The sequence below is a fragment of the Syngnathus leptorhynchus genome, chromosome 15, assembly GCF_054491065.1.
Source record: "Syngnathus leptorhynchus isolate UIUO chromosome 15, UIUO_Slep, whole genome shotgun sequence".
Lineage (NCBI taxonomy): Eukaryota > Metazoa > Chordata > Actinopteri > Syngnathiformes > Syngnathidae > Syngnathus > Syngnathus leptorhynchus.
In genome coordinates, this window is record NC_141209.1 from 2,407,258 (window position 1) to 2,420,781 (window position 13,524).

General features: G+C 45.5%; 4 protein-coding genes across 5 annotated transcripts; all 4 read left to right on the plus strand.

Annotated features, from left to right (window-relative positions):
* The first annotated feature begins 1,361 nt into the window (after nucleotides 1-1,361).
* Nucleotides 1,362-2,840, plus strand: vsnl1b (visinin-like 1b). Its single transcript, XM_085931663.1, has 3 exons — nucleotides 1,362-1,523; nucleotides 1,639-1,854; nucleotides 2,643-2,840. The coding sequence occupies exons 1-3, from the start codon at nucleotides 1,362-1,364 to the stop codon at nucleotides 2,838-2,840; spliced, it is 576 nt and encodes a 191-aa protein (XP_085787789.1).
* A 2,526-nt stretch (nucleotides 2,841-5,366) lies between these two features.
* On the plus strand, nucleotides 5,367-10,037 carry tdrd6b (tudor domain containing 6b). Its single transcript, XM_085932765.1, has 2 exons — nucleotides 5,367-5,477; nucleotides 5,863-10,037. The coding sequence occupies exon 2, from the start codon at nucleotides 5,881-5,883 to the stop codon at nucleotides 9,865-9,867; it is 3,987 nt and encodes a 1,328-aa protein (XP_085788891.1). The 5' UTR covers nucleotides 5,367-5,477; nucleotides 5,863-5,880; the 3' UTR covers nucleotides 9,868-10,037.
* Nucleotides 10,038-10,408: 371 nt separating this feature from the next.
* ankrd66 (ankyrin repeat domain 66) lies at nucleotides 10,409-11,115 on the plus strand. The gene is made up of 3 exons (XM_085931613.1): nucleotides 10,409-10,549; nucleotides 10,635-10,863; nucleotides 11,007-11,115. Exons 1-3 carry the CDS (start codon nucleotides 10,411-10,413, stop codon nucleotides 11,113-11,115), a joined length of 477 nt encoding a protein of 158 aa, XP_085787739.1. The 5' UTR covers nucleotides 10,409-10,410.
* A 142-nt stretch (nucleotides 11,116-11,257) lies between these two features.
* On the plus strand, nucleotides 11,258-13,481 carry cenpo (centromere protein O). 2 transcript variants are annotated; one of them, XM_085931609.1, is made up of 6 exons: nucleotides 11,258-11,510; nucleotides 11,580-11,731; nucleotides 11,800-11,959; nucleotides 12,078-12,349; nucleotides 12,457-12,613; nucleotides 12,746-13,481. In XM_085931609.1, exons 1-6 carry the CDS (start codon nucleotides 11,354-11,356, stop codon nucleotides 12,853-12,855), a joined length of 1,008 nt encoding a protein of 335 aa, XP_085787735.1. In that variant the 5' UTR covers nucleotides 11,258-11,353; the 3' UTR covers nucleotides 12,856-13,481. The 2 variants fall into 2 exon arrangements, with proteins under 2 accessions (XP_085787735.1, XP_085787736.1); XM_085931610.1 differs by having other exon boundaries at nucleotides 11,259-11,420.
* Nucleotides 13,482-13,524: the final 43 nt, after the last annotated feature.

Sequence of the window (13,524 nt, forward strand, 5' to 3'; positions counted from 1 at the left end):
GAATGCGGCAGCGTCTCTCGGGAGGCGCCGCACCGCGCAGCTCGTATCGTAATTGCGTTGTCGTCGATAACGAGCGAGCCCCGTTATTTTTTTTATTTTTTTTTGCTTTCTCTTGGGCCTATGTGCGCATAGGGTGCACATCATCAGCACCATCATCACCTTCCACCATCCACGACCACCCTCCCTTGGTCCATGACACCCCCCCCCCCTCTCTCCCCTCAGCACCTCCGCTCTTCCAACGTCAAAACAGCCGCACAGTTGCGTGATGCGAGGCTGCGTCCTAAAGTGTTTTGTCCTTCAAGGTCATTCATTGGCTGTTGTGTTGCAGCTGGCTCACGTTGAAAATGTTTTTTTTTTTTTATATTTTGAAAATATTGCGTGGCTTCCCTGTCGTCATGCTGCAGAGAAATGGAGCGTATGTTTGCTGTGTGTGTGTGTGGGGAGGAGGGGGGGGGGGGGGGGTCTGGTGGACACGTGAAATGTGACCATTTATGTAAAAAAAAAAAGATTAATGTGTAGTATTGTTGATGCCCGGGGCAGGCCACACACTATGGTGGTGGCCCTTATGGTGGTCGTTGTGGGGGGCTAACTGTCGACCCCAAGTTTTGCTGGTTAATCTAGTGCAACCTTTCTGATGATGTGAGCTTGTTCTTCTTGCAAATGGCTACCAGTCACATATGCCACTTCTGGAAAAAAAAAAAAATTCAATTATTTGGTAGTAAATCATCTCATCATCGAGGCCACCGCTAGCTCTCCTCTACCTTTGCTCATGTGCTAAATTACAATATAGAGCAATAAAATGTCTTTTTTTTAGGCCCAAAAACAAATGTTGATGTTTTGGCCCATGTTTAATGGTGTATGTTGACATGAAAGCATGTTCTGCTGACTCTCATCCATTGATGAAGTAGCTGAGTGACAGTGAGGATCCAGGTCAGTGCCACAGACTGGCACAAACAAGCTTGAGGCCCAAAATAGAAACATGAGCACCAGGGGTGGAAACAATTCAGCAAGTTGGTCCTCCCACCACCCCGGTCAGAAAAACGCACAGTTGATGTCACTCCCAAGCTTATATTAAACCTATTTTTGCTATACAGGTAGTATTGGATGTCATTTTCAGTGTTGCCATAGCAACCTTGAAAACAAACTTAGTTACTTACTGATTATTTGATTTGAAAAGTACCAATGACTTGAAAATACTTGAGATGATATCCTTCAAAATACCAGACCAATAATATTGATACAGAATATATTCGACTGGACTGGTGCTAACTAGCTAACAGCTATCCTTGGCAAATTTAGACTCAAGTTTGATCGAGTAGAAAGATTTTAGTGTGATTTTTATGGTGCATGCAGCAGCAACCATGGGAAAGCAGAACAGCAAGCTGACACCCGAGGTGATGGAGGACCTGGTGAAGAACACAGAGTTCAACGAGCACGAGCTGAAGCAGTGGTACAAGGGCTTCCTCAAAGACTGCCCCACCGGAAGACTCAACCTGGAGGAGTTCCAGCAGCTCTACGTCAAGGTAGATCCTCATATTTGTTTTCTTCTCAATGACTTCTTAAATGAACACTTGTGCTGTGTTAGCTCCCTCTAGCGGTATGGGGGTGTCGTCATTCATGGGTTTCTCCACTTTGCAGTTCTTCCCATATGGAGACGCGTCCAAGTTCGCACAGCACGCCTTCCGCACCTTTGACAAGAACAGCGACGGTACCATTGACTTCCGAGAGTTCATCTGCGCTCTGTCCATCACGTCGCGCGGCAGCTTCGAACAGAAGCTCAACTGGGCCTTCAACATGTATGACCTGGATGGAGACGGGAAAATCACCAGGGTGGAGATGCTGGAGATTATTGAGGTCGGTGCTGCTCTGAGGTTTTTTTTTTTTTATGCTGCATGGGGTGTGGCACGTCTTGCGTCACCACAGACCGAGTTGGGGGATTATCGGGCAGACTGTGACTGTCACGCTGCTGCACACCTGCACCACACAGGCACACAGGCAGGCAGACTGCAGTTGTATTGAGTTACAGCACACAAGCACGAGATGGAATTGTCGACCGCCTATTTCCAGCAGCTTTCCTAGCATCGTAAAAATTGTCTCAAAAATGGTGATGTTCTGGATTGACACTTGCTGGAGGAAGTAAACATAAAACTTCAATCACAGTTCTGTGGCGTGCTGGAGTCAAAATTCCTCAAAGACCAAAGATCATACGAAAGTTTACACACCCTCCTTTAATAGTCTGTTTGAAGTTCCTTTTTTCAGACATTTATTTTACCCGAGAGGAAATTCTCCGCCACGGCTGTCACCACGTCCTTGTGTGACATGTCTAAAAACAGCTACTCGGGTCAGGAAAGCTTCAAATTAAATTTCCCCGACCTGACCAGATCTGCACTCCATCCGCCACTATACTAGAACGCAAGTGAGATTCATATAGTTGTTTGTCGCAGAGGATAAAGAATACTGGCAAATTGTCTGTCTACATGTGTTGCTCCACCAATAGCCTTTGCATTGTTCATAGCAGAGCCACATATAGATGCTAATCATCACCTATGCTAGCCAGCGCTAACCTCCTGCTCCCAAAATGCCAGCTGCTTAGGATGACATAATGTCACTCACCCCCTTGATTCCCCCCCCCTCTCCTGCAGGCCATCTACAAAATGGTGGGCACGGTGATTATGATGAAGATGAACGAGGACGGCCTGACACCGGCGCAGCGGGTGGACAAGATCTTCAGCAAAATGGATAAGAACAACGACGACCAGATCTCGCTGGACGAGTTCAAGGAGGCGGCCAAGAGCGACCCGTCCATCGTGCTGCTGTTGCAGTGTGACATGCAGAAGTGAACCCCAAACATCACTCGGCCCGCCTGCCCGCCTGGCCGCCCGCCCATTTGCCCCGAGCCAACCCTCTTAACGCCACCTCTGCTCGCTCCCCAAATCCCTCCCCGTCACCCTGCTTGCATATACAACACACAAACACACACTGGACTGCTGTTTAATTGTCTCATTTCACAGAGGTTTAAAAAAAAAGAAAAAAACAACAACAACAAAAAAAAAAAGCTTGGACTCTTTTTCAATGGACTCGCTTCTTGTGGTCGTATGCATGAGAAAAATGTCAAATCTGCAGAATCATTTCGAACCTAGCGATAAGATAATGCTACATTTCTATTTCAGAAGATGTTGTGGTGCACCGTAAATTCTCCGCACACAAGCGCTCATCCAGCTTGGAAATGGATGAAGTCGAATAGCCGGGTACTTTGTGACACGTCCGAAGGGAAGCGTCCATATTGCTATTGGGGAAAACCATTTATGGCACGCAGACGGCGGACTAGTATTTAAATTTGGTGTTGACCTTGCTGTTTTAGGGCCATCCAAGTTCGCCGCTATATTATCCGCCTAACAACAATGACGAAAACGTTTGTCTAGTACTCGATAGCTTGTTCTAATTTGGTAGAGGACAAATTTGACAATGTGAGCCTGTCTTTGAGGAAGTCCAGGAAATGGCCTAAACTCTAAAATGTCCGCTTCAAATCAAAATGGCGGATTTCTTGACCCTTTTGGGCATTGAGGTTATTTTTGAAATGATACGCCAACCAAATGTGCTGTTTTGTTTCCCCCCCTACCAATATGGCGCCTCACGTGTGTGGAGAACCTTTCGGACCGGTGTTCCCACCAGCCAGCCTTCCCTTGCAAGTTGTTCACCGCCGCAACTCCCGTACTGCTTTCAGTAATCGTAAATAAAACAATAAGTCCTCTGATAATTGTAACGATAAGTGTCTCCGGCAACCGGGCTTGTAGAGCTCGTGGATGATAGAGAGATATTCGCACACGAGAGAAAAAGTATTGCATGCCTATATTACGTGTCAAAAAAAAAAGAAGAAGATATAAATATATATAATCTATGACCTTTTTATTTTTTTGCATCTTTGGTGGTTTTAAAAGAGGAAACCCTCTTGGGATTCATTTCGTATTGTTGCATGGGATGTACAGTGTAAGCTCACCTGAGGTGGGAGCATGCTTCCCTCCGCGTTCATTCACAAAATTGTATTTCTTTTGGATTTGTTCCAAATTTGTTTGACTGCTACAAAGGAGGATTAGGGCCACCTGAAAGAAAAATAATTCTGTTTCAAAAATGAAGTGGGAGAGGGAGACAGTTGTATTTATTCAAGAAAAAGTCTTTATTTGACAAAATATGCTTAATATTATCTTTTTTAATAAAATACGACTTTATTTTGAATTGTGAATTTATTTTAAGATTCCCTAATTTTTCTGAATGATCAAATATTTTTGGGTTTTCATGCATTATTTTCTCAAAATATATATGATTTATTTTCTTGAAAATAAATAAATACTTTTTTCCTTGCAATACTATAACTTGTTTAAAAATATGACTTCTGAGAGACGTCATACTGTATTATGCTTTTGGAAAATTCCACTTTATTCTCAAAGTATAATGTCATTTTTTTTCAGCGTGGCCCTAATTTATACTCCTTCATCGATTGCGGACACTCGTGGCACACAATTGGCTGCCTGTTTGGTTTGTTTACACAGCACATGTTTACAAAGAGCACTGCTATAATAATCAAATGATCTCCATGCTGAGAGTTACCTAATGAGAGGAGCTCATATTCCAAAGCAGCGGCAGCAAAAAAAAAAATGTTTACTGGACACACTGCATTCCAGCATTAAAATTGTTTTCCAGTTTAAGTTTTTGTTTTGCTTTTTGAATTCAATTTTCTGGCACATTAGGATTCCTTGTTCCCAGGCTATGCAAGGATGGACTGACTGCTTTGTGAGTCCACATGTCCAATGGTGGACGTGGCAGAAGAGCTTCCCCGGCATAATTTTGATGATCATTATTATTATTGTTATTAGTATTATTATACTGTCTGTATACAATTCAGTCCAGCCTGACACCACGTGGAGATCTTTAATGTCAAGTAAATGTTTCTATCAAATCTGAAAACTCATGATACAATTGACTGTATTCTTTTCTACATGTGGCATGTGTTGCACCCCTTAAACAAAGAAAAAATACTTGATTTCTGTTGTGATTAAAATCAATAAACCACTGATGGGCTTTTTTCAAAACATACTGATGGCCATGCTACTGACTGACATGCAGGTTAGGTGGATTTTATGAATGCTCTGATTTTTTTCAATTCTTATCTTATCCAGAGAAATAAAAATACTATACTTTGTTTTCATAATATAATAATTTGAAAGTAAGTCAGTAAGTCTTTCTCAAAAAGACAAAACCCCAAATGTGATGCCATTAAGATGTCAATTTGGGGCACTTCCAGGTCAGCTTTGGTCACCTGTCGGACTTGAATGTGATTGGCTGGCCAGTCACGTGTCCACGCAGGGTCACACCTACCACCTGCACACCTGTATGATGTGTGCATTTAAAAACAAAGGTGAAGGCAACACAGAACATTTGGTTTATTTTGCAGATATTATTGACGTCAGTTTGGAAGCAACGTGAGTACAGTTCTTGTATTTCACTGCTGTCCGTTAAAAAGAAAAAAAAAAGGCATTGCTATCTACTAGCAAAACAAGTAACAACTGTTAGCCCAGAGAGATGTCTAGCAAGTTGGTTCTTCTTTTAGTCATTTAAACGAGTCTTAAAAAAGGCTGGATTGCAAATTGAAATGGACAAAATAAGGTTGATGCATGGGACTTGCTGTTTTTTTTTTTTTTTAAACCAGTTTCAGAAGGATTTTTAAAAGCAAAGCAAGTTTTTTTAAATAGTACATTTCATGTAAAGGTTTTTTAAAAAATCCTAAAACTAAACAGAATATTACCTGTAGTCTAATAATATAATGTTAATAGGTTTGATGTGATCTGACATTGCTTTGCTTTCCAGGTCCATTTAAATCCCACAATGTGTTCCATTCCCGGCCTCCCGACGCCAGGATCCGAAGTAACTATCCAGATCAAGCGAGTGAACACAAACCCAAAATGTGGTCTTGTGGAGCTTTGGGTCAACATTGACGTCAGCAGAAAGCAAGCCTATGATCAGATGAAGAAAAAGATACAGCTTCCAAAACGAAGGTTTTGCGCCTCTGAAGGAAAAATGGGGGATATGTGTTTGGTTTGCATCGGCAACGTGTGGCACAGGGCTCGCATCGTGTCCATCCAAAGTGACACCTGCCAGGTCTTCCTTCTTGATCAAGGACAGCCTTACGTTAGCACCCGGGACTCTCTAGCGTGGGGCCATTCTGACAGTTTCTTCCTCCCTCCGGAAATTGAGTCTTGTATCCTTGCCAATGTCCTGTCTCTCAAAGAAAACTGGTCCAAAAAAGCTATCAGTTTCTTGTCGTCCCTGCCTGAAAAGACGCTGAACGGTGTGGTCCAGCACGTCTTGATGCCAGACAGGACAATTCTCCTTGACATATCCTTCGTCTCCAAGCAAATGTGCACCCTTGGTGCTATGAGGAAGCTCCCGGGGGACGAGTTCAAAGGAGTTGTACTCGAATGTTTGACTCCACCCAAAGACGATGCACCCATCACCGCAAATAACGAGACCCAGGATCGGAGTGTGAACGTCCAACTTAAAGACAGCTACTTCTACCCTGAACTGCTCTGTGGCATGTATGAGACAGTTTACGTAACAGAAGTGACCGATCCTCAAAATGTATTCTGCAGTCTGCAGGTTTACTCCAAAGCATTGAAGAGTCTGTCAGAAGAAATACAACAGTTCTACAAGGACTCGTCGGATTCCAAAGGGGAACGACCTCAAACCTCCGGAGATCCGTGTGCCGCCAGAGGAAATAACGGCACGTGGTATCGCTCGTTGCTCAAGCAAAGCATCAGGACCGATGACGAACGTGTCGAAGTTGCTCACGTAGATGTCGGGAAAAACGAGCACGTGTCGGTAGGATGCATCCGACACATGGCGAGGAAATTCCTGAGAATGCCTGTGGTCACATATCACTTCTCCCTTCATGGAGCAGACAGCGCCAGGTGGACGGCAAAGCAGAACAAATATCTGAAGTCGGTATTGCTGAACAAGACCTTTGTGGCTAAGCTAGAGAAGCAGTTTCAAGACACTTATAGCGTCACGTTCTACGATGGGAATCTTGCATACATGACAGCAGAAGTTGTCCCATCTGCTCAAGATGAAGAGTCAAGTACAGAGAATGAACCAGATACTGGCACTTCCTCTTCTAGTCTTTGTCATGAGAAGACTCTTAATGACCAATGTTCTAAAGTCTCTCATGAGCATATGTTGTCTGTTGGAAGTACAGTAGACTTGACTGTATCCTGTGTCGAAGGTCCTCAGAAGTTCTGGTGTCAAAGGACTGTAAATGGAAAGAATCTGCGACGGATGATGGAAGACCTGCAAAACCACTACGCCTCTGTCCAACCTCTGCCCATTGTTAAGGGCACCTGTGTTGCTCGAAATCCAGAAGATGGTTTGTGGTACAGGGCAAGGATCGTTACTCGTCAACATTTTCCTGAAGTGGATGTAGAGTTTTTGGATTACGGTGGTACACGAAGTGTGCCCCTTAGAGATGTGTGTCCCATCGAGCCGGCGTTCCTGGAGGTGGAACCGCAGGCTTTTCAGTGTTGCCTCTTCAACACAAAGGCTAATTCTGCATCAGCCGTGTTTCCAGTGACAGCAGATTCTCAACAGACTGGATATAAATGCACCATAAAAGATAGAATTTGCGATGAAGAGGGGCAACCGGTTATCGTCGTAGACTTTGAAATCCCGGCTCAAAGCGCTAGCAGTCCGCTCTCTCCTGTCCTAATGGATGCTTATAATTATTCCACATATGATATGAAATTGGGCACAAAAGAAAAGGCATGGATAACCTCTTCGGAAACAGTACATAGCTTCTTCTGCCAGCTCGACAGAAATTCTCATTTGTTTGACCAATTGAAGGCAGATATTAAACAGCTAGTCTGCAAGTCACAGTGGTCGGGTGAACTCCTAAAATCCAACGCCCTTTGCCTTGCGCGGTATGTTGACGGCGAATGGTACAGAGGTAAAGTGGTCCAAACATCGCCGGAACTCAAGGTGCTCTTTGTGGACTATGGCGAGACCCTCACAGTGAATGCATCTGATGTTCAACCTTTGCTTGCCGGTGCTAGCCTGGCAAAGTCAGTCCCTGTACAGGCCGTTCAGCTCGGACTTTTCGGCGTTCCGGACGACATACCCAAAGAGGTCAACCAGTGGTTTGCAAATAATGCCATTGGCACAACTGTGACGGTTTCTGTGGTGGCCAAAGGCGCTGGCGGGAAGTTTTTGGTGGAATTATTTGAAGGGCTGCTGAATATCAATATGATTGTCCGGGAGAAGGTAGCATTCGCGGGACACGCAAAAACCAACCAAGATCTACAGGTCACGCCACTTAAGGAGTTTTTACCTGAGGACATCAAATTCGTATCAGAATTAGGAGAGCAAAATAATGGTCAAAACATCAACAGAAATTGTGCTTCAGATACGCAGGTTTTGGAGAAGTCTCAGTACCTAACTCTTGAACCTGAACCCGAGTGTGAAAAAAAGATAATTGACGAGGAAAGCGCACAACGTTTGAATGGCACTCCAGAGGTTTTGGTAGAAACCTCAAAAAAGATCAATGCTGTCACGTCAACACCTGAGAAGAGCTTTGCATATGACAGCCCAGTCATATCTCACCACACGTCCGAGGAGATGTACGCCTCCTGCATCGTGGGACCCGGTTACTTCTGGTGTCAGTTTGCCCACACTGAAAACTTGGACACGGTGTCAAGACTCACCCAGAGCATCGGTGAGACTCTAAAGGACGCAGAGGTCCCCAAGAATTTGAATCCCGGCAGTCCGTGCCTTGCCCTATTTTCCGAAGACTCCCAGTGGTATCGCGCTCAAGTGCTTCGGAAGACCGACAGCACAGTCCACGTCATGTTTGTGGACTACGGAAATGAGTCTGAGGTGGACAATAAAGATGTGAGATACCTCCCACGGTCTCTGATTGAACATGCTCCTCAGGCCTTGTTGTGTTCTTTGGATGGATTTGACAAGTCCAAGGGATCGTGGGATGATCAAGTTTACGAAGAGTTCTACAATGTCCTGGTGGATCAGCTTCTCACAGTGACAGTTCTCAGTGCACAAGAACATTCAGAGTTTGCCTTTCGAGAACACTCCGTAAAAGTCCAATGCGGAGGTCTTGATTTGAATCAGGCCATGCGAAAATTCTGGAAACCTATTTTCACACAGCCTGAGACTGAAAAGATTCAAAGAGTCAGCAACCCACCCCAACCATCCAACATGACCCACCTTGAGGAAAATGCAAGATCATTCTCATACAAGATGCCAAACATCCTGTTAAAAAAAACAGAGGTGGTCTACGCTTCGTGTGTGGTGGAACCCCATTTTTTCTGGTGTCAGTTTGCAGACACCGAGGACCTCAGCAATGTGGTGAAACTGGCACAGGAAGCCGGACAAGTAGAACCAGATTCTTCGTCCTTAAGCACCTTTGGATCAGGTAGTCCTTGCCTTGCGCTCTTTTCTGCAGACGACCAGTGGTATCGAGCGCTGATCATGAGCCGACAAGACGATAAAGTCCACGTTGTGTTTATTGACTACGGCAATGAATCGGACGTGGACGTGAAAAACGTGAGACCTATCTGTCAAAGTCTGCAGCAGTATACACCTCAGGCTTTTTTGTGCTCTTTGAACGGATTTGACCAGTCTAAGGGCTCCTGGGAGATTGAAGTCTATGACGACTTCTACAATCTTCTAGTGGATAAACCCATCGTCGTGACGGTATCCCATAGAGAAGAACATGCGGAGTTGATGCTTCCTCAGCATGTGGTGGAAATCAATTGTGAGGGAATGTCTGTCAATGCAGCGATGCAGAAATACTGGAAACCAACCTCTTGAGGAAAATATTAAGATCCCTAGGAAGGAAAACGGTATGTACTTAATAAAAAAAAAATTCATGTAGATTTTGTCGATGCAGATGTTCTAGAGCGGGCGTCCACTCTTGCTGGGAAAGCGGGATGAGCTGAACTGCATCTGTCCGTGTCTAGCTTTTTACAAATGTCAATGCAAATGGTTGTAAGAATGAATCAAAGATCATTAAAGATTTTTGGTGCAGTTGATAATGGTGTCCCATTGAGTAAATGATTGTTTCTACCAGGTCTTGAACGATTTCAGAGTTAATTTGATTTCATCAAGATCTCACATAGTCCAACACAAGGCACTTAAATCAGATCCCAACGTATAGATTTATGAACTAACACCCTTGTTGGGACCTAGTCAAAGTTTATGTGGTCTTCACCATGCAGCATAGAAATAATGTCTCAAGTTCCACCTTCCCAAGGACTCCTTGCCTTCCAGCAGGTGGCAAGATTGCTATCAGGATTTGGTTTGCGTTCCTGCTTGTTGATCACTGTTACCAGGCAACCAGCTGGGAGGGACAGCATGTCAGAGTTGCACCAGGCAGCCGCGGCGAGGGATTCCGATCAAGTGCAGGACATTCTGAGGCGCAAGAAATGTGACCCCAATCAGCGAGACGTGGACTGGGGCAACAAGACGCCTCTGCACTGGGCTGCGGCCAAAGGTTCTTAGGATAGTCTTGAGATGGAGTTGATTGTATATTCTTGCCTCCATAGACTCCCATTGTACAACCTTTCCCTTTCACGTAGGAGATGTGGAAACGGCGAGGCTTCTTATCGAGCATGGAGCACGGCCCTACCTGAGGACTGACTTAGGCAGGACTGCAGCGCACTTTGCAGCCGAGGTTGGTTCCTTGGCTGTCCTGCGGCTGCTGCACTCCTTCCACGCCCCCCTGGACAAGGAGGAAGCTGGTGGCGACAAACCGGCACGTATCGCCCAAATCTATGGACACCATGAGTGTGTCACATTCCTCCAAAAGTAAGACTTTCAGTCCTACTGGTCTCAGTCCACATTGCATGTTTACTATCACAAGAGGCAAGAGTTGCTGTCTTGCACCGAGACAAGAAAACATTGAGGCACTTTTGTGAGTGCAATATTTGACATTTTATTTTTTGTTGCAGGGCAGAGGTAGAGGGACAGGCGTACCGCCAAATAATGGCTGATAAAGGGCTCTCAGTGGATGATACTGATGAAGAGTGGGAAGAACAATGCAAAAATACCATGGCATGATCAATTTAAATAAGTGCAAACCTATAACAATGAATATATTTTTTCAATAATAAAAGATTTATAAGCAATCACCATTATTATTCCAAGCGATAATGTATTCTTTTCAATGTTGACTTTTGTTTTTTCAATGCTGACGTTTGGAAACTGGAAACCTTTTCCGGATCTGACGCTTGGTAGGCGGGGCTTATATCGATGACGTGTTGGCAGCCGCTAAAATCAAAACAGTTGTCGCTGCTAAATGGTCGTTCCTCAACAAGAAGCTTACATTTCCGTGACAAAACTGACAAATATGGAGGAAGCGACAGGTAAAAGTCACCAGTGTGGCGCTGGTGAGGCCGTCCGCGAAGTCGAAACGGCTTTTTCCTGGTGTTTGCTAATGCCAATGCTAAAGAACGGTTAGAGTTTGCCCGCGCTATTTTCTAACACTACCCGGCCCGGTTAAAAGTGATAACTGTTATCCGCAGGAGTTTTAAACCACTTGAGTGCTTTGGAGACTCAAGCGAGGAGCCGCCAAGTTCAGCCCCGGCAGCGGACTCGCGTGGAGGAGCTGCGGGCCCGCGTAAAGGCGCTGACCAGGGAGAAGGACCAGTTGGAGGCGGAGATTCGTGTACACAAGGTAAGGGAAAGAATTGCGTAATACAGCACTCATTTATTTTAATTTGTCGAGAATGATGCCCTGCTCAGGATATTGAAAAACGTAAGATTCGACTGAACAATCGATGTGCGGGAGCAGAAGAGGCAGAAGAAGAAATGGAGACTGAAGGCGACGAGAATGAAGAACTTCTGCAGCTGATGGCCAGACACATTCACCTGAAAGAGCTTCTGTATGCTCATCACATTATTGGTATGCTTCCATTACTTAGCATGTAAGATTCTGCCAGAACTGTCCCGTCAAATAAACTTGAGCTCTAAGATCCAATTCATCTCAGAGCACAACTTGCTACTTCCTCAACCATTGCCAGGCGGCTACGATGTCACCGAGACCCGCAGAGGGAAAGGCGTGTGCGTGACTCTGTCGACGGCCTACGAGGGTGTCTACCTGAAAACGTACAACCTGGAGTTGGACCTGAAGCCGACGCTGAGGATCACTCGCCACAACGTGCCGCCGTTCATCGCGCTGGGTGAGCTCAGCGACCGGGGAAGCCTGCAAGATGACCTCAGGGGCTTCTTGGACACGCTCAGCATGCAACTCAATGCCTTTGAGGGCCGTAGGCAGCAGCTGAAGCTCCTCAAGGTGACTTTTTTTTTTGGTCACAGATACTGGGTCACTTCCTGCATAGGTGCTAGCAGGCTTGATACTTTTGGCGTTACTAAAGAAGACGTGTGGCCTTGTTCACTCAGGAGCTCCATCCGTCCGTTACGGTGATGGAGAGCAACGCGCTGTGTTCTATTCTGGTGCTCATGCTGAGCACGCCAAAAAAGAAGACACTGCTCTGCACCCTGAACTACACGAACCTCAAAAGATGTCTGCCCACGGGGGTCCGCTTTGACTGTGAAGGTGGGTGACCAAGTATCAAGCACTCCAAACACCATCCTGAAGCTATTAGAGAGGCCCTCAAAAATTATTTTCAATATTCTTCAAATAAATCCAATAATTGAAGAAGTGATGAAGCCGTGATTTATTTTGTAGATGAGATGCTTTCGGAGTCTCCAGAGTGGAAAAACAACAGCAAGATTCTCATGGAGACGCCAGTTCACAAAGCTTTGGGCACCATGAAAAGCAGTGCATGCATTGCTTAGGTTTCATCTGCAGTCCCATTCGTTTTCTTTGTCCTGGAGCGTCCGGATGAATTCCGTCACCTTCTCGTGCAAGCGCTCCCTCTGGAGGAGCCTCGTCTTCTCCGCCCACTCCCGAGCCTCCCGCCGTCGCCTCTCCGCCTCCCTTTCCGAGATGGTGTCGATGGCGGCGATGTTTTTCACTTGCACAAACGACAAGCTCCTCTGCAGGCGCCTTCCCCCGCTCCTCGGCGGGGGCGCCGACACAGATCTCGGAAACTCGGCGTCCGCACGGCTGACTATTTCTTTCATGGCCACTCCTACCGTGGCTTTGGGCTCACACACCTTCACCATCCCCACCCGCCCACGCTCGCTCCGCAGCCAAAGTTGTCGTCGTTGCAGCATTCGCTGGGTGTACCTGAATTCTTTTTCCAGCAGGTCCAGCTTGAGGCGAAGGTCTCGTTCAAGCTTCTGGTTCAACACCCTTAGCTGCACCAGTTTCTGCTCCATTGTTTGTAAAAGAATATTCCTGTTGATGCGTATTTATTTTATTTTTCCACCAGGGTGTTCTCCAACAAAAGCTGCTTGCTGCTATGGATTTGTCACTGCTTGTAGTGTAATATAATATATGCTACCCATTGTGTTTGTAATTGTGTAGCAGCACGGTACATGCTAGATTATGTTTCAAGAGGC

Coding starts and splice junctions, on each gene's coding strand:
- cenpo (XM_085931609.1), top strand. CDS start 11,354: ATGGTCGTTCCTCAACAAGAAGCTTACATTTCCGTGACAAAACTGACA. Junction 11,960..12,077: donor GTATGCTCATCACATTATTG/GTATGCTTCCAT, acceptor AACCATTGCCAG/GCGGCTACGATGTCACCGAG. Junction 12,614..12,745: donor GGTCCGCTTTGACTGTGAAG/GTGGGTGACCAA, acceptor TTTATTTTGTAG/ATGAGATGCTTTCGGAGTCT.
- tdrd6b (XM_085932765.1), top strand. CDS start 5,881: ATGTGTTCCATTCCCGGCCTCCCGACGCCAGGATCCGAAGTAACTATC.
- ankrd66 (XM_085931613.1), top strand. CDS start 10,411: ATGTCAGAGTTGCACCAGGCAGCCGCGGCGAGGGATTCCGATCAAGTG. Junction 10,550..10,634: donor GCACTGGGCTGCGGCCAAAG/GTTCTTAGGATA, acceptor CCTTTCACGTAG/GAGATGTGGAAACGGCGAGG. Junction 10,864..11,006: donor TGTGTCACATTCCTCCAAAA/GTAAGACTTTCA, acceptor TTTTTGTTGCAG/GGCAGAGGTAGAGGGACAGG.
- vsnl1b (XM_085931663.1), top strand. CDS start 1,362: ATGGGAAAGCAGAACAGCAAGCTGACACCCGAGGTGATGGAGGACCTG. Junction 1,524..1,638: donor TCCAGCAGCTCTACGTCAAG/GTAGATCCTCAT, acceptor TCCACTTTGCAG/TTCTTCCCATATGGAGACGC. Junction 1,855..2,642: donor AGATGCTGGAGATTATTGAG/GTCGGTGCTGCT, acceptor CCTCTCCTGCAG/GCCATCTACAAAATGGTGGG.